The 26,687-nt window shown below is 39.9% G+C and overlaps 1 protein-coding gene across 5 annotated transcripts in view; it reads right to left on the bottom strand.

The window, feature by feature from the left end:
- Positions 1 to 26,687, bottom strand: part of NME7 (NME/NM23 family member 7) — a 210,880-nt gene that overhangs the window by 137,332 nt on the left and 46,861 nt on the right. For all 5 annotated transcript variants that reach the window (XM_045982773.1, XM_045982774.1, XM_045982775.1 and 2 more), the window contains exon 8: positions 1,090 to 1,154. In XM_045982773.1, coding sequence (XP_045838729.1) covers positions 1,090 to 1,154 — 65 coding nt within the window. The remainder of the gene's footprint in view (positions 1 to 1,089; positions 1,155 to 26,687) is intronic.

The raw sequence follows: 26,687 nt of genomic DNA, 5'->3' as shown, positions 1-26,687 counted from the left end.
CAAATTAGGGACACAAAACTGTCAGAATCCCAGTTACTGCCCTGACCCCTGATTCTGGACGATCTAAGACTTAGCAGAAATCCAAAGCAGCTCCTTTTCAGGAAAAAAAAAAAATGTATAAATTACATTGGTAAGAAAAATCTCAGCTCCAAGGTCAGTATTTCATTATCAAAATAGCATAAACTTGCTGGTCTTCACACACTGTAAAATCCAAATTGTTTATCTGATTCCTGTAACAACTTGTACCCAGTATTTTGTCAAGTGTGTGGGTAAGTACAACACAAAGGTATGAGCTCGGCAGAAGTGGGCATTGTTTCCTCAGTGAAGGGTTTCCTATAAACGCATCCACTAGGCAGTTCTGAACAGTCGGGGGCTTTGGAGGTCAAGGGTTGTTGACTGTCAGAGTCTGAAATGTGCTAACTCCAAAGAAGGTTTTGAGGAGAAACTCCAAAAACCAGCAAAAGGCGCTAGTTAAGGGAAAAATCTCAACTGATTCTTTCTCCATTCTCCTCTTAGTCACCAAACAACAGAGAGCTCAGTATTAACTACTCAATGTAATTCTATTTTTCTTTGTAGGAACTAAATACATTGTTCCTATCCATATTTAATTGCAACCAAAGTCACCAGAACTGTATAAACCTGTTTTATAACCTTAAATTAGGCGTACCATTTGAATTTTAGTTTCCTCAATGAAAGATTATATGGGTAAAATAATTTCAAAAACATTTTTTTTTTAAAGATTTTATTTATGTATCTGACAGAGAGAGATCACAAGTAGGCAGAGAGGTAGGCAGGGAGGCAGGCAGAGAGAGAGAGAGAGGGAAGCAGGCTCCCTGCTGAGCAAAGAGCCCGACGCGGGACTCGATCCCAGGACCCCGAGATCATGACCTGAGCTGAAGGCAGCGGCTTAACCCACTGAGCCACCCAGGCGCCCCTCAAAAACATTTTTAATTACAAGGTTATCAAGGTCAGTAACTATACCTTTTTATTTTTAATGTGTTGAGTTCACAGGTACATACAGAAAATTCAAAACAAAATATTAAAAAAAGAAGTCTATCAATAGAGGATGAGTTACTGCAAACTACCTACCATCTGCATAGCTGAGATTTCAAAACCTGCATCCCGGATAGCCATGAGGATCTTTCCCAGCAGTCCTGAAAATACAGAACAAATGGATGCAAAAATACAAAATTGCCAAGGCATTTTCGTTTCTTAGAATTGCAAATTTTCTCCCTCAAAGTTATTTGCTTACACTCTATAGGAGAAATCACATATTTCACCAAGGGAAACTAAATCCCTACCATCAAGCATCATCAGTAATCATTTGTTTCACTTAGTAAGTGCTTCAGGAATATCAACAATGATCCTGAAGATTATGCAAACAACCTTTAAGATACTATTTTCCCTTAGAGCCCCTGAAGTCAAATGATGTAGAGAACATGCAAATTACCAAAAAAATGAAATGCCAAAGTACTGGATATGGGAGTTCCAAGGATGAGTTTAAAGGAGAAAAATCAAATGATAACTGAAGGCACGGCAGAAGCTTTAAGGGGAAATGAGAGCCTGAATTGGTACTGAAAGCCTGTAGATAGGTGGGAGCATATGGTGACCCAGGTATAAAAGGACAGAAGGCACAGGTCTGAGAAAATGTGAGCATGTTCACAGGACAGTAAGGCAGAAAAGAAGTTAAAAAACAAAAACAACAACAACAACAAAAAACAGGCGCCTGGATGGCTCAGTTGGTTGAGTGATTGCCTTAAGTTCAGGTCATGATTCTGGAGTCCCCGAATCAAGTCCCCCTTCGGGCTCCCAGCTCTGTGGGGAGTCTGTTTCTCCCTCTGACCTTCTCCCCTCTCGTGCTCTCTCTCACTCTCTCTCTCTCTCAAATAAATAAAATCTTAAAAACAAAACAAAACAGCTGAAAAGGAAAAGAGACTTGATCCAAATTAATGAAGGCCTTGGATATCAACATGAGAAATTTGGCCCTTATCCCACAGATCAGTGCTTTTTATAATAGGGCCTGCAGATTCTGAGAATCTGGGACTGATTCTGAGATTCCATTACTTTAGTATAAAAATATTCTAAGCTTTTTTTCAAGTCACCTAAAATTCTCTCTCTTTCTCTTTCTGTCTCTATCTCTCACACACCCCTCATATATTCCGGATGATCTGGATATTGGTTTGGCACCCAAGTCCCCAGGGGTTATGCACTGTTTTTACTATTTCACCGCAGCTAGGTAGTGCTATCATAATTGTAGCAGGTTGAGGGATGGAGAAAAAAAAGACAATTAGAGACATCTGTACCAAGTGAAGGCGAAATGATACCAGAGCATCCCGTAGAAACAAACGTTCCTCAGAAATCTGAAGAGTAGAACAGGCCCATAGCTCTCTGTACCATATCCATGACTTGGTGATTGAGTTTTGTCAAACATCCTTTATCTTATCAATGTTGTTGAATTTTATTCATTTTATAGTCTTGTTGTAATGAATTTGTAAATTGCTTTAGGTATACAGTTGCATGTGCAAAGGCTTATTTTTAGTTTCATATTGGGACATATTTAAGTTGCATTATAATTACAATAATTCACGTCTACACTGCGGGTCCATCAAGAATATTTTTCCTCCAAAGGAAACACTGCCAGAAGAAATGGAGAGCCACTGAAAACGTTGAGCAAAACACAGGACAAAATAGTGTTTTAGGAAGAATATTGATGTAATAACGACAGGCAAACTGGCCTGCAAAAAAAGGAATAAAAGACAGAGTAACAAAGTCTTTTGAAACCATCCAGCAGGCTCACAGGACTTGGATGGCAGCACTAGAGAAAGGAGTAATGAACATAAGATATTTCCGAACAAGAACAGGACTAAACTGGACACAGTAGGAAGATGAGGGAATATAGGTTCTGAGTCCAAGTGACTGAAGATGGATAGCATCTTTAAGAAGAAAACAACTAATGGAAACAAACTGATTAATCTCGTGAGGAAGGTCATCCAGATGGCATGACTGCCGGTTGACCAGTGAGCTGGACACAGGCACTGGTGGGCTCCCCACCCCCTTCCCTGCCCGTGGAATGTGGGTTCTGCTCACCTTTCCCACCCCCAGAGGCTGCTCTGAGGACACAGCCTTGAGATAATGACAAATGGTACTGCACAGGAAGGATGTGTGACTGAACCCAGACCTCTACAGAAACTTTTAAGACTTGGCACGTGGGTGCGGGAACCCACTTACCTTGCTGCTGCCCAAGACAAGCCTGTATGTAAGCTTCCTTGCTTATAAAATAGCTCACTCACTACCAACCTGCAGGGACCTTCCTGTTCCTTCAGTCTCTCCCTGCCCTCTGAGTTCAGGGCCAGTTTCAGATTATATTCACAAAGCTTCCAAGGAGGTTATGAGCCAACAATTAAGGAAAAGGGCAATTATTTTGAACATAGAAAATGAATTTTAGAACAGAACACTGATCCGGATTTGAGAAGAGAGCATATCCGATGGCTAAAAACGATAGATGAATGAGTAAATAAAGTCCCTACATAAAACAAGTGATAAGGGACCACATTCCAAAACAGCGAGGCGTGTGGACAGGTTAGAGCTGAAATGTGCAAACAGAAGAGGATAAAAGATTTTTTGTTTGACAAAAAGAAGAGGAAAGGCAAACAAACAAAAAAAAAAAATAAAAAACAAAAACAAAAATAAAGCCTGGCAGGAATGAGTTTTGAGAAAATATCTAAAGTTTGGAAATTAAGACTGAAAATGAATAAAGAAAGATACATAAAGAGAGATGTACAGGAAAATAAAGAAGAAAAATATTTCAGTAGGGAAAATTCTTAGAACACAGGGATATTCAAGAACTAAAGGAGATTAAGGACCCAAGGAGTGCAGATAAAGCCTTCAGCATTAGCAGGACGGTATGCTGACATTAAAGACATCTGAGAAAGTTGTACCAACAGAGTGTTAGGAAAAAGAAGTTAGATAACCGACTAAAAATCTGTACCAAAGACTCAGATGATAATGGATATAAGAAAGTTAACCAAAATTCCAAGTCTTTAATCAACACAAAAAATATTAGTTAGGAAAGAAAGAAGTAAATTAATAATTCCCGAGGACTGGACTCCTTAATATGAATTTATACCATTTATCTTTAAAGCAACACTTTTAAACAGAGGCTACTATTCCACTACAAGGATGAGACTATATCAGGTTTTTGGAGAATAGATAACTTGCCTGAAATCATAAAGTAGTTCATCTCCAAATCTCCAAATCTCTTACCATTCTACAAGTTTAATAAGAAAAAAGAAATGCATACGTGGAAGTCAGACACATAAAATTCATGGAATATAACTCCTAGGCAAGGACCCTGAAATCATAAAGTAGTTCATCTCCAAATCCCCAAATCTCTTACCATTCTACAAGTTTAATAAGAAAAAAGAAATGCATACATGGAAGTCAGACACATAAAATTCATGGAATATAACTCCTAGGCAAGGACCATGATCATTTTAGTTCTCACCGTATCTCCAGTGCCTAGTACGGTCTTGCCACATAGCAAGTGCTAACAAATACTGTTCACTGAATTAAGAAATAACCAACAAGACATGCAATCAGAGCTCTGCTACATATGAACCCAGGGAACTCCAAGGCCCTACGGAGCACAGTTTGAAAATACTGGCAAATTACAAGAGGTAATTAAAGTTAGAGAGAGGGAAAGGATCATTGAAAAATGTTGGCTTAGTGATCTGAGGGACAAAAGTTCATACTTACTTCATGCCATATATAAACAGTAATCCAAAAGGAAGTTAAGGTAAATACAAAAGAAAAAATTGTTTACAGAAATACATTGATGGCTATTTTCTTCTCATGATAAAGGTAGCCTTTTTAAATATAAAAGGCAAAAAGAAAGAGAGAGAGAATGAGAGTTCTGTTTTTGCTATAACAGAAATAGCTCCTATTGGAATAACCTTCCCTCAGGTAATAACTATAATAAACTCCAGGAAAAAAAAGAAAACAACATAAAAATACAACCGCCTGGAGGCACTGAGTGGTTCCCTGTTTTTGCAGTGGTCAGCTTGATGGGAAGCCACAGCCAGTACTAAAACCGATGGAAAGCCCACAGAATTAGCAAACTTAAAGAACTAGAAGACAAGTTTAGGCAACCATGGACATTGTAAAGTGAGCAGACAGATAATCCCAGAAAAAAAGAAAATCCAGAGAGGAATGTCTGAATTCTGTGTACAAACATTGCTCAAATTTTGGGAAAACAAGCATTCAGGCATGGAGCAGACTCCCAGAAGCCCAACCAAGATGAACAGAACTGACCGGAGCTTTGATTTACCACCCACCACAGTGGAAACAGAGATCCCCTAATCAATTCAGCAAGTTTACTGGTTGCACTTAAAATATCAGTATATCTTTGAAGAAGATGACAACATCTAGAATTTTGTAATATCTCGTTCACAATATTTAGGGGACAATCCAAAATTATTTGACATATGAGGACACAGGAAAACACAACCTATTCCCAAGACAGAAGAGACTCAATGAAGACCAACCTTGGATGACCCCGATGTTTTTAATTAAAAGCAAAGATTTTAAAGTAACTGTTATAACTGCTTAATAAATAAAAAATAAATAAATAAACTCGAAACACATAAAAAGATAGGAAATCTCAACAGGGATTAAGAACTCCAAAAAGAATCAAATGAAAAATACAACATCTGTACTACAAAATTCAGAGTAGAGACTTAATAAATTTCAACACAGAATGAGTCAAACAATCTGGAGAGAGGTCAACAGAAATTATCTCATTTGAAGAAAGGCTAGACAATTTTTGAAAAACAATGAATAGAGTAAGAATAGCAGGATGAAATGATACCAAAAAGTCTTCATATACATGTAACTGGAGGCTAAAATAAGACAAAATTTTTTTCCAAATTTGTTGACCTACTGAATCTAAATTTATGCTTTTTACCAATCACAAGCAAATTTTTTTAAATAAAGAAAACAACGAGGCACATCATCGTCCAGCTGCTAATGATCAAAAATAAACTCTTGAGAGCAGCCAGAGAAAATGACTCATTGTATTTAGGGAATAACAATTTCAATGACGGCTGACTTCTCATAAGAAAAGGGGAGGCCAGTAGACAGCTGAACATTTTTAATGTGCTAAAAGAAAAACAAACTGTCAACCTGAAATTCTAGCCCACCACTTCAAGAATCATGGTAAAAATAAAGAACATTTTGAGATAAAAGAACACTAAAGGAATTTGTTTTCACCAAGCTCCTACTTCAAGAAATGTTAATGGAAGTTATTTAAGTTGAAGAAAAATGAAACAAGATTTAAAAATAGGATTTTTAGGGCGCCTGGGTGGCTTAGTGGGCTAAGCCTCTGCCTTGGGCTCAGGTCATGATCCCAGGGTCCTGGGATCAAGCCCCGCATCAGGCTCTCTGCTCGGCAGGAAGCCTGCTTACCTCTCTCTCTCTCTGCCTGCCTCTCTGCCTACTTGTCAAATAAATAAATAAAGAAATAAAGAAATAAATTTATTTATTTTAACATTGTATTGTGGGTTTTAAAATGTATGTGAATAGGGGCGCCTGGGTGGCTCAGTTGCTTAAGCATCTGCCTTCGGCTCAGGTCATGATACCAGGGTTCTCTGCTCATGATTCCATGATTCTCTGCTCAGCAGAGAGCCTACTTGTCTCTCTCCCTCTGCCTGCCTCTCTGCCTACTTGTGCTCTCTCTCTACATCTCTGTCAAATAAATAAATAAAATCTTTTTTTAAAATAAAGAAATAATAAAAATAAAATAAATGTATGTGAATGTAATACATATCAGAAATATAACATAAACCAGGTAGAGAGAAAATGGACCTTTACAAATGAAAACTTTCCACATTTTATGTGAAGTAGTACAATATCAATACATTTTAAATAGACTGAAAATTCAAGATGTAAACTTTAATCCTTATAAGAGCGATTTTCAAAATATAGTTCTCAAATAAGCCACATCAACATTACCCAGGAACTTTTTAGAAGTGAAAATTCTCAGGACCAACACTAGACCCAATGAATCAGAATCTCAATGGGTGGAGACCAGAAATCATTGTTTTAAACAGACCTTCCATGTGATTCTGTTATACGCTGAAAATTTGAGAACCAAAGTCCTTGCATAACCACAAAAGGAAAGAAAGAAAGAAAGAAAGAAAGAAAGAAAGAAAGAAGGTTTATACCTAAAGGCCAATGAATAAATTAAAAGGGGATCCTCGGAAATATCAATTAATCCAAAAGAAGAAAGGATAAAGATCAAAAGAGGGGGTAGGGGAGAATAGAAAATGAATAATAAAATAGTAAACCTAAAACCAATCATATCAATAATTACATTAAATGTTAGGGAACTAAAAATTCCCATTTAAGGCAAAGATTTTAGACAAATTAACAAAATAAGATCCAATTATATGCTATCAACAGAAAACCAATTTTGAATATAAAGACACAGGAAGGTTGAAAATAAATGACAGAAAAGAATACCATGCAAACAACAGGTGTAAGAGAGCTGAAGTGGTTACATTAATTTCAGATAAAGGAGAATTTATAATGTCCTAAGAAGAAGATGAATGTCCTAAGAGGCATTTGGGAGACAGTACTTTAGACAGAGAACTGCAGGAAGATGGATGTTCATGACATCCATCACTGGCAAAAGAGCAGGGAGCAAAGGTATGAGGACAGAATGCAGGCACAATTCTTCTGGTGGAAGGGAAGTCAGTCAGGAGAGAAGGCGGGGCAGGTCCAGAAGCCGTATGACAGAAGGACTTATAGACCGTATTTAGAGGTTTGGGTTTTATCCAATAGCCCAGAAGTTCTCACAACTTTTGTTCTCATGGACATTTTAGCTTTTAGAAATTATTAAAGACTCTAAAAAGCTTATATTTATATAGATCATATATATCCATATTTATTATGTTATAAATGAACAATTTTAAGAAAAAACTAAGAAAATTCTTAAATATTTACTAATTTACATATAACAAAAATTCTTTACATGGTGATACAAACAACATTTTGTGAAAAAAAAAAAATGACCATATTTTCCAAAAAAAAATTAATGAGAAGAGTGGCATTGTTTTACATTTTAAAAAATCTCCTTAATGTCTACCTTAATAGAAAGCAGCTGTGTTCTTTAATCTGTTTCAGCTTTCAGTCTGCTGCTATGTGTTGTTTTGGTTAAAGTATATTTAGTTAGAAAATAGTCAAGTACTTTAATAGCCCTTAATATAAATGTATACATTCTTTACTTGACAAGCATTATTTTCTTCAAAGCTCACTGTAACATATAATTTCAAACTTCTACCAATGAACTTTTTTTTTGCTCTGTTACATTAAAATCCACTGGTCTATTGTATAATTTGAAAGAATCTTTTACCCATGCATGACTTTCTAATATCACATATTGATCATTTGGAAACTATTAGTTTACTGAGTTATACAGATCTTCCAAATGCTGACTATTTTCATTACAGTATCTCAGGGGGGAAAATCACATTTGTTAACATCACCACCAATTTCATCAGAATAGTCTGTAAGTTATTAGGAAACTTTCAAGCTTAAGGTGGTAAATACGGTTTTGCAAATTATGATTTTCATTTGCCATTTTACCTTCTTTGGGATTTTTATCTTTGGTAACAACTTTTGTCAGTCATCAATGCTTCGAAAAATTCATATCAAATACGCAAGTCTGAATAACCAACTTTTCTGTCAGTCATTCCTTCAAGTAAACATGACAGTCCACGGAAAAGCCGTTTGTTGAGCTCACAACTCAAACTAGACGAGTACTTTCCCTAAAGATTGCTTACATTTCACTATGAGCAAAAGTGTTTTATATACACTTCCCATTTCTTCACACACAGTATTAGAAAGGCATATACTTGAAGGCCAAGAGTTTAATAAAATCAATCACTTTCACTGCTTCATTAAGGACATTCTAAAGTGAAAGTGGCTTTTTTCCTGCAAGCACGTGGTAGTTAAAAATAGAGTGACTACCAGTACCTCGTACCGCTGGCACCGCGGTCTTCATTTCGCTAAGGCGCCGGCAGTTTCATCTACCACGGGTTTTGCTCCATTTACTGCAAACGTCCCCACATTTTACAAGGTAAATGAACTGATTATTTTTATGAAAATAGACTTGATCTTCCGGGTACCTCAAAGGATCCTTCCTTGTTACAATAAAGAAAATGCTTTACATGATTACGTAAGAATCTTGATCTAAATATGGAAGGAGTATTACGCCCCACGCATTAACTGATACGAAGAGAAACCCGCAATCTACATCTATCATAAATCTATAATCACATTAAACCATGCCCCGTGAAATGGACCACTTGAACAGAATAATTCTATTCAAAGATAAACCAATAAAAAAGATAGTTCAAGTAACACTGCCATTCTGCCAAGAAAAGTCGGATGTGAGTCAAGGATATTGCTTTTTTTATATTCAGTTGGTTGTGTGTGGAGGCGGGATAGAGAGGCATTTAAGAAACCTGCTCTGTGTTTAACAGCTTGAAACAACAAACTGTCAATAACCATATGTCCTTCACTTGTTCTAGATGGAAAATGTTCAGATGACTGAACAAATAACAATAACTATGTAAATTTAGTAGCAAAAAGAACAAGAAGTAAAATTGCATGCCATGAAGCAAACAAGTTCAAAAGGGTCAAACAAAGCAGACTGCTTTTTTCACTTGGCTGGTGTTTGCATAGCTAATTTGCTTTTTAATGGTTTGCTTATAACTCCATGAACGCTCTTGAATTTTTTGAATGTCAAATCACGTTTCCATCTCCACTCACCGTGCCTTAGTTCCATATCCCTGTACCTTTCACTTGGATTGGTCATAAGCCTCTGAATAAGTAGCCACACTCTATCCAAGCACCAATACTAGAAATCTATTGCTTTGTTTTTCTAAAAACTCTTGCTTCTCCTGGAATTAGAAGCTCCCATCCTCTTTTTGAAAAACTGATCTCACCAATCATTTGATTGGAAAGGGAACTGCCTGCTCTCTTCCTGTATATGCAGAGACAGTGGCAGACTTCTCAGCACTCCGCTAGGGCCAGAGTAATACCCACAGGGATGGGCCTATCCTTGGCAAAAGCCAATCAGAGTCCTTCCCTGGGATGGATGGATGGTTTTTTGTTTGTTTGTGTTTTTTAGCTAGAAACAGGGAAAAAGCACTCTCCACTACGTTCATAAGTGTGTGCGCTCTGCATTGCTGGCAAGTGTCCTGCTCTCCCCAGGCGCTGGACAAAGCTTATCTAAGGGCATGAAGCCAACCGTCAAGAAGCGCAAATATAAAATCCAGAGAGAAGAGAGACATTGACCAAATCTCTGTTTGGATTCCTCCCTAGCCTAGCGCAGTCTCTGCCCTTCTTCCAGCAGAACAGTTAAATGAGAGCGATCAGGGGATTCGGGCTAGAATCCCATCAGCTGTGCTAACAGTGTCCTCACAGACCCCCTCACTTATGGAAGAGAGGAGGTACCGCAGCTGAGAAAGGCTATAGTAGGAAGGGTGGAAAAAGAAGAAACAGTTAAAAAACAAAAACAAAAACATGGTATTCCAATGTGTGACAGAACAGGATTTACAGACAACAACAAATACCCTGGAAAAAATCCCAGGCGTGGCCAAATGATCCGTACGTGGCATTAGAAGGTGATCCCTCCCTTTGTCCACAAAGTTCATAAAACGATCACGGTTGGAGAGTGAAAGAGAAATAATATAATGTTCAGGTACACTGAAGCTCAAATGGTATTTTACAGAAACAGTAGACTTAACCACTTCAATTAAAACTGGCTTTTACCAAATATGGAAAGAAAAATGCAAGGCAATTGAAGAAAACAGGCACTTTCACACCAACTGGCATCAATAAGCAAAACGGCAGAGCAAAACTTTTCACACTAAACTTCCACATTAAATCATATGACACGGGGCTACCACTTGGAAGAAAACCACCTGGCACCAGGCTCACATGAGCCAGGACGGAGGACCAGGTGCCAGAGCAGGTACCCGAGGCCCCGAAGCAGGTGCGGAGACACGGAGGTGCTGACGTAATGTCCAAGACGTCCTTGGGTGTGGGAGCAGCACCGCTATGAGAGTCTTGGGAACTGGGACAAGCCTCGCCCAAGAATTACTGTGAAAATCCCGCTTGAATATAAAGTAGAAACAAATAAAGACGGGATTTTTTTTTTCAGTTTTAAATAAACACGAAAGTTGTATATATTTCTGAGACTGCAGTGTTTCTCCCTCGACCTGGTATCTGGTCAGGCCGACAGATGAGCGCTGGCACGTCTGCCCTGCTTTGGCCCTGGTCCCCGCCAGCGTCACCCCACAAGGAAGGGCACTGAGAAAGGCCACCCTGAAGAGCGGAATCAGGATTCTATTGCTCAAAACAGACCAGAGTTAAAAGTGAGTTGTCCTCTCTCTCCTCACAGCGGCCGAGGAGGGTGAGACCCCCCACAGCAGGGCACAGAAGAAGGGGTTCTCAACCCCACACGGGAGCTGCCGGCCACGGGCGAAGGAACACTTTGCTCTTGAGGCCCCAGACGTTGACCTCTCGGCAAACGGTGTCATCTGAAAAGTTCTGTCCTTGGCCCGTCTCCATTTAACCTCTATAAGGTCTCAGGTTCTTTCCTCATTTGTAAAAAGTGTCGCTCCTCCTTCAGAGGGATGTTCCGAGGATTCAATGTGTGTTCCACGTGGAACTCCCAGGCCCGCCGGCGGCCGCAGCAGCACGGGCAGCCAAGGTCAGCAGCCGTAGGTGGTAATGGTCCCAGGTGAGTCAGCGCACACCTGCCTGACCTCGCGGCTCTGCTGCCCAGTGAGCGGCATCTGACTTCAGCAGCTCTGGTAAAGGGGAGCTGCACATCGCCCTTCTCACCAGAGAACGCTGCGCTGCCAAGACCTCCCAAGGAGGCTGACGCAGGTGTCCCGGTCACCTGGACATGGACCAGACGAGAAACAAGCAAGCAGGGTCATGGCGACTGCAGCCTGACAGACACACCGACTGCAGCCCCACAGACACACTATTCTCAAGAGAAGAAAAGCCGCTGTCGCAGAAGCCGGCAGCACTGGCAAGCGCCGCGATCCATGCCGGCGGCAGATCCGAGCCAGAAAAGAGGGAAGGATGAGGTCCACCCCTGGCAGCTGACACGTGCTCCCTCTTCCACGGTCTCTCCTTTTTCCACCCTTCCGACCACAACCTTTCCTCCTCAAGCTGCCGTACATCCTCTCTAGGTAAGGAAGGTGGTCTAATGAGACCCTTGCAGCGCAGTGACAGAAACCCAGCCAAATCCCCTAACTCTGATACCGCATGCAAAATCAAAATTGCCAACGGGGTAGCAATATTAACAGTAAGCAAAAGAGAAGTGGGAGGGAGGTATCTTAGGATATTTAAAAAAGTAAAACTAGAATATCAGAAATCTATATGCATAGAATGTATGACACACCATTTATAAAGAAAAATAGTATCAGAAGTAAAGGAGAGAGAGACACAAAGCATTCTCAACTTTTGGCAGATGCAATAAAAAATTATAAATAAAAAAGATTTTTATAAAAATTAAGTTTATTCTAAACATCCCACCAACATAACTATACTAAATAAAATTTATATGGGCCATTTTATTTGACTACCATAAAATACAATGAGTGGTCCCAAAGAGCGAGTGTGGACTGACACAAGAGTAAATATCCGAGTAACAAATCGGAAGAAACCGTACAGGTCAAATACCATTTAGGAGTCAGAATATAATGAAGCAGGTTATCTCAAACACACAGCACCGTGGAAATATCTGATACCCTCTCTCTGGAAGATAAACTGGGGCTCATCAAAAACTTGAAAATTTTACCATCTGATATACGAATAACATCTCTTAAAATTATTCTAAGGACAAAGAGCCACAAGGATTCACACAGGAAAAAACTAATCACAGGAGTATTAATAACATTTAAAAATTTCTAAATAATAAAGGAAAAGGTAAAGAGGATACATTCCTACAACTATTACTCAGACTTTAAAATTATGTTTTCAAAGATGATTTAATTGCACAGAAAATATTCAAAATACAATGTTAGGTTAAAAAAGGTGCAATATATGGGGCCCCTGGGTAGCTCAGTGGGTTAAGCCTCTGCCTTTGACTCAGGTCATGATCTCAGGGTCCTGGGATCAAGCCTCGAGTCAGGCTCTCTGCTCAGCAGGGAGCCTGCTTCCCCCTCTCTATCTGCCTGCCTCTCTGCCTACTTGTGATCTCTCTCTCTGTCAAATAAATAAAATCTTTTTTAAAAAGGTGCAATATAAACTTATATAAATAGGATAATTCCTATTCATTTTATGAAAATAGTATTACCTGAATACCAAAAGCAAAGTACAAAAATATATATAATTACACATCAACAACCCTCATGAATATAGTTGTAAAAATCCTTAACAAAATATATTAGCAAGTCAAATTCAGCAATATATAAAAAGAACTATATATCATGACCAAGTGAGGCTTATTTAAGGAATGCAAGCCTGGTTCATTGTTCAAAAAAAAAAAAATTAATCAATGTAATCTGCTATATTAACAGGATTAAGGAAGAAAAAAATCACATGATCATATCAACTGATGCAGAAAAAATTTTTTGAAAAAATTCAACACCTATTCATGATCAAAACTCTCAGAATAATTAGGAATAGAAGGGCATTTCCTGAACTTCATAAAGAGCATCTACAAAAAAACTAAAGCTAACCTTATGCCTAATAGTGAAAGGCAAGATTGCCCATTCTCATTGTTCTTATTCAATATAGTGTCAGAAGTTGAAGCCAGAATTGAAGATAATAATAAATAATAATAAAGTTATCTGAATATCAAAAAAAGAAGTTCAAGCCAGTAAATAAAGCAAGAAAAGGCATACAGATCAGAAAGAGACGTAACTGTCCCTATTGTTTATGACAGACTGTCTATACAGATAATCCAAAAAACTACAAAAATATTCTAGAACTAATATTGACTTCACCAAGACTGCAGGCTACAAGATAACATAAAACACTCAACTGTGTATCTACATACTAGCAACAAATATATGGATGCTGAAATTGAAACTACAGGATCATTTATTATCACTCAAAAGGAAAAAAGTACGAGGCATAAATCTAACAAAACATGCACAGGACTTGTTACGAAAACAACAAGCTGTCGGATCAGAAACCTGAGTAAATGGAGTCATAGAGTATCCATGACTCAGAAGACTTAGCAGTAACGTCGATTCTCCTCAAACTGATAAACAGATTTAGTGCAATTGCTACCAGACGCCCAGCAAGGTACTCTGTAGATACAGAGTATTGCAGAGTCATATGAAGAAGCGGAGGAACTAGAAGAGCCAGAACAACTGCAAGAAAAAGTCGAAGAACTCAGCGCAGTGCATTGCACGGGCCAGCACAGCAGTCCAGACCGCGGGACCCGCAGAGCCCCAGACGCACATACCGGTGGGCCAGAGCTGAAAGCCCAGATATGGGTCCACACATACACGACTGTTGACAAAGACATAAAAGCAATTCAGCGGAGGAGAGACAGCCGTTTCAACAAACCCCGTGACCTGACTATACGAGGAACATTAGAAAATACAGTCTCAGAGAGGACAATCCCTTATCAGAAGCCAGTCTACGCTGCGGAAAGATCACACAAATTCGGGAGAAGACGGTCGTTCTCGTACGCATCGTATGTGCTACTTGTATTATTCCATAGAATCCTCACCACAGCCTATGAGGCAGGACTATTATCTTCATTTTATAGATTTTTATCATCTATAGTCAAGGGATTAAACAGTCCCCTAGAATAATAGCTGGTAAGAGACAGAACTGAATTTAAACCCAGTTCTGCTAGCCCTAGAATCTGACTGTCATACTACAATAAAATAATTGAAATATTTAATTGGCTTATACACATCATTCAATTAAATAACTGATGAATACTGAAGAAGCCCAGAATACGCCAAAATACACTGCTCTGGTGTATTGACTATTTTGAGTTAAAGAGATCAAGTGTCTCAGCAAATACAAGAAAAACCCTCTGACCTTCCTTTTCTTAAAAGCAGGAGATGAAATTCCCATAGGAAAAATATCCTCCCTATACCAAGATAATAAACAATTAGTCTCAAATAAACAGTTAACAAATAAACAAAATAAACAAAAATAAAATAAACAATCTTAAACAATTTAGGATTTTTATCATTAAGGATGAGAAGTTGAAGCTGAGAATTCTATACAAACAGACCTTGTGGAAATCATTCTTCTCTTCCTTCTGCCATCCCACAGGCTCACTCACCTCCACAGCTGGCATAACTGCCGCCATGCTCGACCTAATATAAAAGCCAGTAGGTTTCTCTATCTCTTCGGTCGTCATCCCTTACGAAGGCTCCCGGGTCAGGTAGAACTTGTATGAGCAAACCTGTATGCCCATGTGCTGCTGAGCTATCTCATGCCCATTTAATCCCCAGGCTCACCCCAGAACACTCGAAGAGGGTAAAGGTAAAAGTCTGCATCCCCTACGATATGCAAAAATATATATTCACATGTGCATGACTTATCATTTTGCTCTTCTGGATATTTACCACAAAACCAGGAACAGAGGAATAGAAATATGAGTCTGTAAATTCTGAAATGTTTCCAGGATCCTCGCCCAGTTTGCTGGTTATTCAGAGTTGAAGGTTTCCTTCCTCCTAACCATTTTGAGGCTTATCAAAATTTGAAGGAAAAAGAGAAACAATGATCACTTTACTATTTATGAGTAGTGCTGGAAAACTTTCATAGAGAGAAAATCATTCAGAGAAAAGTTGTTAACAAGGTAGATGAACAGTATTCTTCAAAAGTATGAGAAAAGTGGTTTTCGTGGTTAATAATCTAGTAGTTCCAATTTGCTACAAGTCTCCGCATCAGTAAACATTTCCTGCAGAAATAACTCTTCGGATATTAAGGTCTTTCCTGGAATCTTCACATTCCCCCTCGCTACCATCATGTTTGCAGTCTGGAGGAGCCCGCTCACCTGAAGGCTGCCCTGCAGCCAGGAAACGCGCGCCCAGACTGCGGCGTGACTTGAAAAACCCCGTAACCACGAATGTTAAGTTTACTCCATGCAATGATGAGATATAAATAAAAGAAAACAAAACGTTACTCATAGACACAAGAGTGCATGAAAAGGACACTCTGATGATCAGAAATACATACAAAACTACCCTACGAAGAAAGCCGAGCTGGTATGAGACGGCACCACCGTGTGGACGCCGCACTCCGCAGCACAGACCAAAGACAGGTGGTGAGAAATGAAACTGAAGGACAGAAAAATGTCAATGAAGAAGTTTCACATTTTATTTGGGTAAGAACTGACGAAAGAAAAGTTTTAATCATTCCCATAGCCAAGAGTGCGCACACCAACAAAACTGATACATAAGTAGACGACATCGCATATTAATAACCAGCTTAAATCAGATTGGAGGAATTTTATTTCTTTTACAATTTAAATCAAGTGAAATAAAATTTAAAAGTATTTTAACTGAAAAATAGGGCTAGTTTGCCTTTAAAATGCAATTAGTAAACGTCAAATCAGAGCTAGATATTATAGGAGTTTAGATTAATTTTCAATGCTGAAATACAAAAGAAATCACAAGCATTACTCAATCCAACAGAAGGAACTTAATACTAATCCCAGCAGACATGCATAACAAATGTCCTGGGGCATAAAGACCAGGTCCGAGTCAGCACTATGTTTCTGGGCAATACCACTTCACTAATAATCTTTCAGTAACTTTTAATCAGAAGAGAAGATACACCTGAAATTAGCTTGATTGCAAATGTGTTACGATTTTCTGCCTTCTAATAGGGAAAACACCGTAGAGTCTCTTTAAATCAACCACAGACGACAGTGTGTTTTTTTTTTTTTTGTTTTTTTTTTTTGTTTTTTTTTTTTTTTTTTTTTTTTTGACGACAGTGTGTTTAACAGAACTGTTAAAGTGAGAACCAGTGAGGCTTTTAGGTCTTCCAGGATCTCAAATCATTCCATTAGCTGATTAGAAAATCTATTCTAGTAGCAAGCAGGCTTAATAAGAAACAGACCTAATTCATCCAACAGCATTTCTGATTCTCCACTTACACCAACACCCAGATCCAAAATACACGTCTATCCTTACCCATGTCCCAAGAACTGTAATCTGTGAGCTCCTTATACGGCGATAAAAAGAAAAACCAATGTAGCTCTACAGATGTACCTGCAATATGGTAACTCAGTTATTTAAAATTCATAATGTAATTAAGTGAGTAGAAAAGAGTAAAAGCAGGCCCCACACCAACTCAGAAACAACACAGAAGATGCGCAGGATCCAAACCTCCAAGAAAAGACAGTCCAGGACCCCTCCTTGTGGGGAAGACAAGGACAGGATCAGCACAGCACAAGCAGCCAAGAACAGCTATCGTGGCTGAAACGAGATCACAAGTTTAAAACAAGGACAGTCCAAGAGAAACACAAAGAGAATACCAGGTAGATAGATCAGAAACCGAAAATTTTGTACTATTAGGCTAACAGGTCATCAGAAGTCCAGGTCACTGTCAGGTCACGACAGAAAACAGTCAGTCACACAGCCACAGAGCAGTACCAAGTGTCTCCACCGCAGGATCCTGCTGGCTTCAACAGAGAGTGAGCGCCCACTTTTGAAAGAGGCAGTCCCTCTTGTGGAGAGCGGAAGAAGCATGATCCCATTAGAAGCAGATTTGGGAAGTTTTCATGAATTGTCCAAGTGCTGCACATGTTAAAACTCGCTGATGGAAATCTGTTCATCTTCTAGGTAAACAATGAAAAAAACTGAAAAAGCAACTCAAACCATGGTTGCATTAGCTCTGACGTGAATAAACGAAAGTAAATAAATCTTTTTTTTTTTTAAGATTGAGAGAGCTAGATAGTGAGAGAGCATGAGTGGGGGCAGGGGCAAGCAGACTCTCCGCGGAGAAGGGAGCCCTAGGCCGGGCTCTGGACCTCGATGCCAGGACCCAGAGATCATGACCTGAGCCCAAGGCAGACCCTTAACCGACTGAGCCCCTCGGTTGTCTTTTTAAAAGACATAAAAAAGATTCTTGGGGTACCTCGGTGGTGAAGTCAATTAAGCGTCCGTCCGACTCTTGATCTCAGGGTGGTGAGTTTAAGCCCCACCTTGAGCTCCACATTGGGCCTGTTCCCAAAGCCAGTCTTTTGCATGGTTTTTCCAGAACAGTGCACTGGTCTGTGTTTACTCCAGCTGCCCGAAGTCATGGTTAAGCAAATCCATGAACTCAAGACACCTACTTCAAGAGCATTGTTTCTTCTGAGGATTTTAAGCAGCTCTGATTTCCTCAGCTGACAGGACCTATACTGTCGTTCGTAAATAGGCTTAAAAACAGATACAGTGCCAACAATACGGGCCACAAATAATGCAACTCCTGCTCCCTGTCCGAGGGAAGCACATTACCATCTCGCCCTGGGGGCCGGCCTCCAGTTTTGTCCGATTTCTCCGTACAGTCCTTACGGAGGGGCAACTCTCCTGTCCAGTGGCTCTCAAATGTGGTCCCTGCAAAAGCAGTAGCAGCAGCGCCATGCCTTTGGGACTTGGTGGAAGTGACAACCTGCTTCATCGGACACTCAGGAGGTGCAGCCCAGGAACCTTTATTTTAGTGAGACCCCCCACGTGACCTGGACGCATACATCTGAAAACGAGGACTGGGAGCCAGATCTCTGAGGACAGCAGGGCATCACAATAACCATTCTCCTGACCACGAAAAAGGGTAATGCGACCCGAAAAACCTATGATTTTAACTTTCAGTCACATTATTCCTTAATCACACTATGCCAAACCTATATGGTCTTAACAAGGAAGTCAGAAAATGTTAAATTCTTAAATTTTGTACTTTTTTGTCCTAGTTTTCTTTACCCTGTATCACTCAATTTTTAAGACCATTCTTCCTCAGAAAACATGCAAAACGGAAATAAAAAGGTGTATAGTGAAAGTGTTTCCCTCCCATCACAGCATCTCAGTACTTCTTCTCAAAGGCAATCACTGCTAGGAACTTCTTATATATTCCTCTATTCAATCTGTACACAAATATACAGACAGATCTTTGTTTCACTGAAATACAGGATCTTTGTTTTACCATCTATTCTATGCCTCACTCAATTTCTGTGTATTTACTGTAAAAATATAAAATTTATGTATTTTGTGGTAAAATATAATAGGTAAGCTCAGTTCCATAAACAATTTAAGATTTTTTTTTTTTTTTGACACAGAGATAGAGATCACAAATAGGCAGAGCAGCAGGCAGAGAAGGAGGGAGAAACAGGCTCTCCACTGAGTAGGGAGCCTGGTGTGGGGCTCGATCCCAGGACCCTGGAATCGACCTGAGCCAAAGGCAGAGGCTTAACCAACTGAGCCTCCCAGTTGCCCCTCATAAACAATTTTAAAGTGAATATCTATGGTAACTACCACCAAGATAAGGAAACCACGATACTGCCAGCCCTGCAGAAGCCCTCCATAGGAGCCTCCCCAGTCACTGCCCTTTCTCCTCTCTGCAAACACCTGACCGCAATAGCCTTTCCCGTGCACTTCTTTCTTCCTCACTACATACATATGTGTTCTTGGAAAACATAAGTGACTTCTGCCTATATCTGAACTTCTTAGGAACAGACTCATATGGCATATATCCTTAAGTCTTGATTATTTTGCTCAACTTCACGATTATGAAATGTGTACAGGTTGCTGTATTTGGCTCTGTTTGACAGGGAAGGAAGAACACGCCATATTGCAAACAATCTCTAAATAGTGGGAGTAAGTGATTTTTAAGACAAACCTTTGTATTTCTAAGCTTTCCACAATGTAGATTACTAATTATTAATACAAGAAAAATTCCAATAAAAGCTATTAAGATAAATGCCCAGCTAAAACTTAGCATGACACGCCTGTCTATCTCTTTGGTGTCTATTCCCTAAAAGGAACATTCTGGTAATTTCAACATTAAAGAACACAGTTCCTAAAGAAAACATTCAACATTATTGAATTATGAATCAACGTAAGATGATTTTCTTAGAGTAATGACTTTTCCTCAAGATCTCAAATTGGAGATACATATATAGACATAAACATATATCTATAGCAAGATAGGGCATAACTTATCCTCACACCATTCTTGTGAAGAATTTGAGGTATGTGCATTGAATCACATTAACAGTGATCAGATTAAGTGAAAACGATCATTAATACGAAGCCAAATGCTATAAAACCTGACTTTGGAAATTTCATCTTCTGACTCAGCCTAATGCTTCTTAAGTAAGTGTTGGCTTCTACAGCAAGTTCTTACTAGATACATCTCCTAGGGCAAAGGAAACAAAAGCAAAAACAAACTATTGGGACTTTATAAAAATAAAAAGCTTCTGCACAGCAAAGGAAATGACCAACAAAACTCAAAGGCAACCTACAGAATGGGAGAAGATATTTGGAAATGGCATATCTGATAAAGGGTTATTACCCAGAATATATAAATAACTTATCAAACTCAATACCCCCAAAAAAAATTCAGTTAAAAAATTCAGAAGACATGAACAGACATTTTTTCCAAAAGAGACACAACAGATGGCCAACAGATACATGAATAGATGCTCAGTATCACTCATCACCAGGGAAATGCAAATCAAAACTATAGTAAGATGTTACCTCACACCTGTCAGAATGGTTAAAATTAACAACATAGGAAAAAACACGGTGCTGGCAAAGACGTGGAGAAAGGAGAATCCTCTTAATCTGTGGGTGAGAAAGCAAACTGGTGCAGCCACTGTGATAAAAAAGTATGGAGGTTCCCCAAAAAGTTAAAAATAGAGCTACCCTATGTACCAGCAATAGCACTGGTAGGTATTTACCCAAAGGATACAAAAATACCGATTCAAAAGGATACATGCACCCACAATGTTTATAGCAACATTATCAACAATAGCCAAATTATGGAAAGAGCTCAACTGTCCACAGAGTGATGAATGGCTGAAGAAGATGTGGGGGGGTGTGTGTGTGTGTGTTTACAATGGAATATTCCTCAGCCATCAGAAAGAAAGAAATTTTGCCACTTGCAACAACATGGATGGAGCTAGAGAGTATTACACTAAGCAAAATAAGTCAGTCAGAGAGATAAACACCATATGGTTTTATTCATATGTGGAATTTAAGAAACAAAACGAATGAACACAGGGGAAAAGAGAGGCAAGCCGAGAAACAGACTCTCACCTGTGGAGAACAAACTGATGGTCACTGGAGGAAGTGGGCAAGGGCATGGCTTAAACAGGTGATGGGGATGAAGGAGGACACTTGTGATGAGCACTGGGTGTTGTATGTCAGGGATGAATCACTAAATTCTACACCTAAAAACCAATATCACGTTGCATGTTAAACCCCTGGGATTTAAATAAAAACTTGGAGGGGAAAAAAAGAAAAAGATTTGGCTTGAAGATTTCCTAACCTCAAATCCAAGATATTCTAAAGAATAGGAAAAACAGAATAGAGTCTGCAGTATAAATCTAGCCAAAATTTCAAGACTGATTCCAAAAACACCAGAGACCTGTGAGCTCTCTCCAATTTGCTGAAATGCAAATCATTACGATTACCCTGAAGAGACCCCGCAGACCACTCCTCTGAAAACTACTCAGTAACGTCTGCCATGAAAACAGCTGCAGAGAAGTACGGAGGCTTGGGAACCCACTCGCCGTCTGCAGACACACAAGCCGCTATCGGTAACACGGGAGTGTAGTGAGGGTGACGAGTGAACTAACTGCCACAGTAAGTGACAGCCGGAGCCCCAGGTGTCCTGCCGGAAGACACATGACTGTGCAGAGCAGCGGAGCGCCGCTACTAACAGTCGCCTCCAAAGCAGGCACAGCAACTGCGTCCCCACGGCACTCCTCCTCAGTGCCAATTCCCCCAAGTCCGAACACGCCATTTGCAAACCCAAGCTGTCCAAAGACCTTTCTGTGAGTTTCTACCTTTGCTTTAGGTGTATGCCTTTTTTCTTCTTTACAAGAATCAATTATAATTATATTGTCAGGCGCTCAGCATTTATAATCTACCATTTAACTCGAATCATCTTTTAAGTCTTAGAACATGAGGTCATGTTACCTTGGCTTTTCATTTTTAAAACATTTTATGATAAAGTTACATCATGTGGGGACACGTGGATGGCTCAGCTGGTTAAGCCTCTGCCTTCGGCTCAGGTCATGATCTCAGGGTCCTGGGATCCAGCCCCACATCGGGCTCTCTGCTCAGTGGGGAGCCTGCTTCCCCCCCGCCCCGCCTCTCTGCCTGTGATCTCTGTCAAATAAATAAATAAATCTTTAAAAAAAAAAAAAAGTTACATCATGTGCCCAGACCCCCTGGACCCCTCCTCCACAGGGAGAGCCCAGCTCCTGAATTTGAGGAAGGAAGCAGCTCAAAGGCAGCTCAGAGGACCCTAACCTGGGCAGAAGACACTCCTGTGTACCTTCGGTCATCGCGCAATTACACAGGCATTTCTGCGGAGGCCGAGGTTAGGAGAAGACATAGAAACCACTACCAAGGGTTCCTCCAAGGCAGAGGAATGGGAACACGCTATCTTTCCTCCAAACTTTTTGATATGTTTGCCTTGAGTCTAGATCATGCCTAGCTATGTTTAGTGTTAGTTCTCTCTCTGACAAATAAAATCTTTAAAAAAAAAAAAAAGAAAGAAAGAAAAAGAAAAAGAGAAAACAAAGAACAGGGGCACCTGGACGGCTCCATCCGTTACGTATCTCAGACTCTTGATTCCACTGGGGTTGTGATCCCAGGGTCAGGAGATCGAGCCCCATGACAGGCCGAGGCTCAGCGTGGAAGCTGCTTGAGATTCTCTCCCCCTTCCCTTCTGCCCCTCCCCCACCTCTCTCACCCTTTCTAATAAATAAATAAATAAATAAATAAAGCAGTAATTAAACACACACAAAAAACATTATTCCCATTTAAGTGGGAAAGTTTTAAGAAGGTATTCTAAATTTAATTTAAATTTAATTTTATTTAATTTATTTAATTTATTTAAATTAAATTTAATTTAAATTTAATTTAAATTTAGTTTTCAAGAACTTGTTCATTATTTGTCTCTTAACTGCCACTATTGGCCAGAATGGCAGTAATTTCTCTCGCTCCTATCTAAAACTGTGAGTACTTTTTTTTCATCAAGTTAGGATGTTAGATATTAAAATCACCCTTTATTCTACTGATTATAAAACCTTCTGCCCGGAATGGCTTCCCACAAGCAATCAACTGACCCGAGTGTTCATGGAATAGTGTAATTCGTTCCAGCTGTGAAGTCAAATAGCTCTCTGGAGTTCAGCGAGTTAACGCTCCCTTCCAATTCTTCAATTCCACACCTGTAAAATGAGCTTAACAATCACACCTGATGATGGGAATGTACAGGGTTTAAGTGACAATCCATGTAGAGGCAGAATGGTACAAGGTGATACGATGGTGGCAAACTTGGTAGAAAGCCCGACCCGACCACCTAAGAGCTGTGTGACTTTGGGCAAGTTACTCAACCTCTCACGGCTTGGGTTTCCTCAGCATGACATGGCCTTCACACACTACCTGTGCTATACTTCGAGAATAAAATAATCCACGTAAAATACTTAGCACTCCATAAATATCCCTGGCATTAGTATTAAAACTGGTTCTGTTGTTCTACAGTTAAGAGAAGCCCTAAGTGCTTCACCAACAAGGCTGGATTCTTCCCCTCTGCCCTTAGTCAAGTCATCACAACTGACAATCCTAGGGACTCGCATTTTACTTTAAAGGTTTTTAGATGTTGAAACATATTAGCAACCAAAATTTCCCTGTTTCAAAGAACAAACTTTCCAATAGCCTAATACATACCTACTTCTGCAGGACCACTAAACCAGCAAAAATCTTGAAACTCCTTCTAAATCACTAAACTCATTTAAAGTTCTTATAACTTACAAATTCACTAGGTATTTTCACTGCTTATAACTTTGTGCATTCAAAGGCAGGGTTTTTCTTACGTGTTGTTCAATGTACTTGGTGCATCTGCTGTAAATTCCCTCCAACTGTTTTGTTTACTGTTTCAGATGGAATAGAAAACATTCTCAGAACTCTAAAATTGTGACATTCTCAGCAAAACTGGGCCTACTCCAAGAATTTTCATTGAAACAGAGTTAGATTTACAATGTTTACATCCAATGTCTTTGCACCAAAAAATTTCACGTCTCTTCCACAATGTCCCAGAAGCTGAATTACTTGAAGGAAATCTAATACAAAAAAGCTGAGAGGGGCGCCTGGGTGGCTCAGTGGGTTAAAGCCTCTGCCTTTCGCTCAGGTCATGATCTCAGGGTCCTGGGATCGAGCCCCGCATCGGGCTCTCTGCTTGGCAGGGAGCCTGCTTCCTCCTCTCTCTCTCTCTCTCTGCCTGCCTCTCTGCCTACTTGTGATCTCTGTCTGTCAAATAAATAAATAAAATCTTAAAAAAAAAAAAAAAAAGCTGAGAATTTAACCAACTCAGTCAGCCCAAAATCAGGCGGCTGCCATCAGTGGCATGTGTCCCACAGGTGCCAGGCTGACCCCGCATCAAAACTACCACTCGGTAGAAATTAAAATTCTGCAAAGGCTCTGAGTAAGAATAACCCGATTTCAAAAGTGAAGAGCTTGATAAAAATGATCTTGCTGTTATCAGTCCTGTTTCCAGGAGCATACCGGAGCCAATTCTGGGGTAAATTTACAAACTGGCCAATATTCTCATAGATTTGCTTCCTAATTAAGAGGAAACAGACCCAACCCTGTCTGTATATGCCTTTTGGAAAACACTGACAATCTAAAATTGCTTTGAAACAGTCTCCATGAAAATAGTATTAATTTTCCAGCCAAACACAACATGAGGATAGAGAATACTGGGTTCAAAGGCTGAGAGGAAACTTACAAACCATCCTGACTCATTTTACTGAGGAAGAAACTAAATTTTAGGAAGGACCGTGTTATAACAATGCAGTAAAACTGCTAAATGCATAAATGTGTTATACTGAAGGACAATTCCAACAAAGCGTCAGGACTCTTAACATTTTGAAAGGCTAACCTCGGGGAGCACTACAAGTGCTCATCCTGCCCAGGCCCCACGGAGGACGAGAACAGGCAACAGCTGCCAGCTGCCAAGTCAACCGGATGGAAGCGGTAATCCTAGTTCATGGATTTAGACGAGATCCCGAACTTAACCACTTTGGTCCTTAACAATGATAGGGGTGTTTTACCCTGTGGATGATGGATGTAGAGGTTGAAATGTGTTAGCATTTTAATCCACTGCTTTGTTACTAAGGAGACATTAACTTCACTTAAAAATTATAAGGCAACGAGCGATCTTAGCAGCAGCGTAGTAGTGACACAACAGCACTCACAACAGCAGCGCGAACACAGGCAGCACCGCCAGCGTGACATGTGCTAATACAGTCATCCTCACACTCCAACATCAGTCACTTAGTCATTGAAGCATTACGCTCAATGCATTTAATCCTTACAGTTACCCTTTAAAGAAGGTGTACTGTATTCTTCTTCTTTTATCGACAAGGAAACAAGGTACAAAGAGGTTACGTAATGTATCTGGTTTTGTTTTGTTTTTAAAGAATTTATTTATTTATTTGACAGAGAGAGAGATCACAGGTAGGCAGAGAGGCAGGCAGAGAGAGAGGGGGAAGCAGGCTCCCTGCCAAGCAGAGAGCCTGATGTCGGGCTCGATCCCAGGACCCTGAGACCATGACCTGAGCCGAAGGCAGAGGCTTAACCACTGAGCCACCCAGGCGCCCCTCCCATGGCTAGTTAAGTAGCAGAGCCAAAATCTGAGCCCACACAGCCTGATTCCAGAGTAAAAATAATTCATTTCATTGATGGAATTAAACTAACTAATGAAGTAATGAGGACATCAAAACAAATACATTGCATAGTTTTGGGGGTTTTTTTAGATTTTATTTATTTATTTGATAGAGATTGCAACTAGTCAGAGAGGCAGGCAGGGAGAGAGAGGAGGAAGCAGGTTCCCTGCTGAGCAGAGAGCCCGATGTGGGGCTTGATCCCAGGACCCTGGGATCATGACCCGAGCTGAAGGCAGAGGCTTTAACCCACTGAGCCATCCAAGCGCCCCCATTGCAGTTTTTTAAATTAAAAAAGAAAACAAGAACATTCACCTTGTTTTTCTTCCCTTTTAAACCCTGAGTCCCCAAATGACAAAATGTACTTCAATCTACAAACATGAAAAGACTTGCAAATACTTCAAGTGCCCCTCATTATTTTTCCCCACCATCTACTCTGCAAACCAAGGTCTCTTTTCTAGCTCTCTTGGAAGTGAACTCCACATCCATATACATTAACCACAGGACTCAGAACTGAGGGGGCCTACATCCACATGACTTTATTATTTGGGCCAAGAAATTCTTACTGAAAGATAAGGCTGTAAATCAGTAAATAACTTCATTGTCGGCTTCAGAAACTTCCCAAAAGTCCACTTCCCCCAACAATAGACTACTCAAACCGTCCCCTTTGCACAACATTCCCCCAACTGAACAAACAACTCACTTATCCAACAACTGTGTACTTACAAGACTTGGTTAAGAAAGATCCTTGTCT

The sequence above is a fragment of the Meles meles genome, chromosome 17 (assembly GCF_922984935.1).
Source record: "Meles meles chromosome 17, mMelMel3.1 paternal haplotype, whole genome shotgun sequence".
Lineage (NCBI taxonomy): Eukaryota > Metazoa > Chordata > Mammalia > Carnivora > Mustelidae > Meles > Meles meles.
The sequence above is the reverse complement of the archived record's forward strand: the minus strand, read 5'-3'. Positions and strand labels throughout refer to the sequence as shown.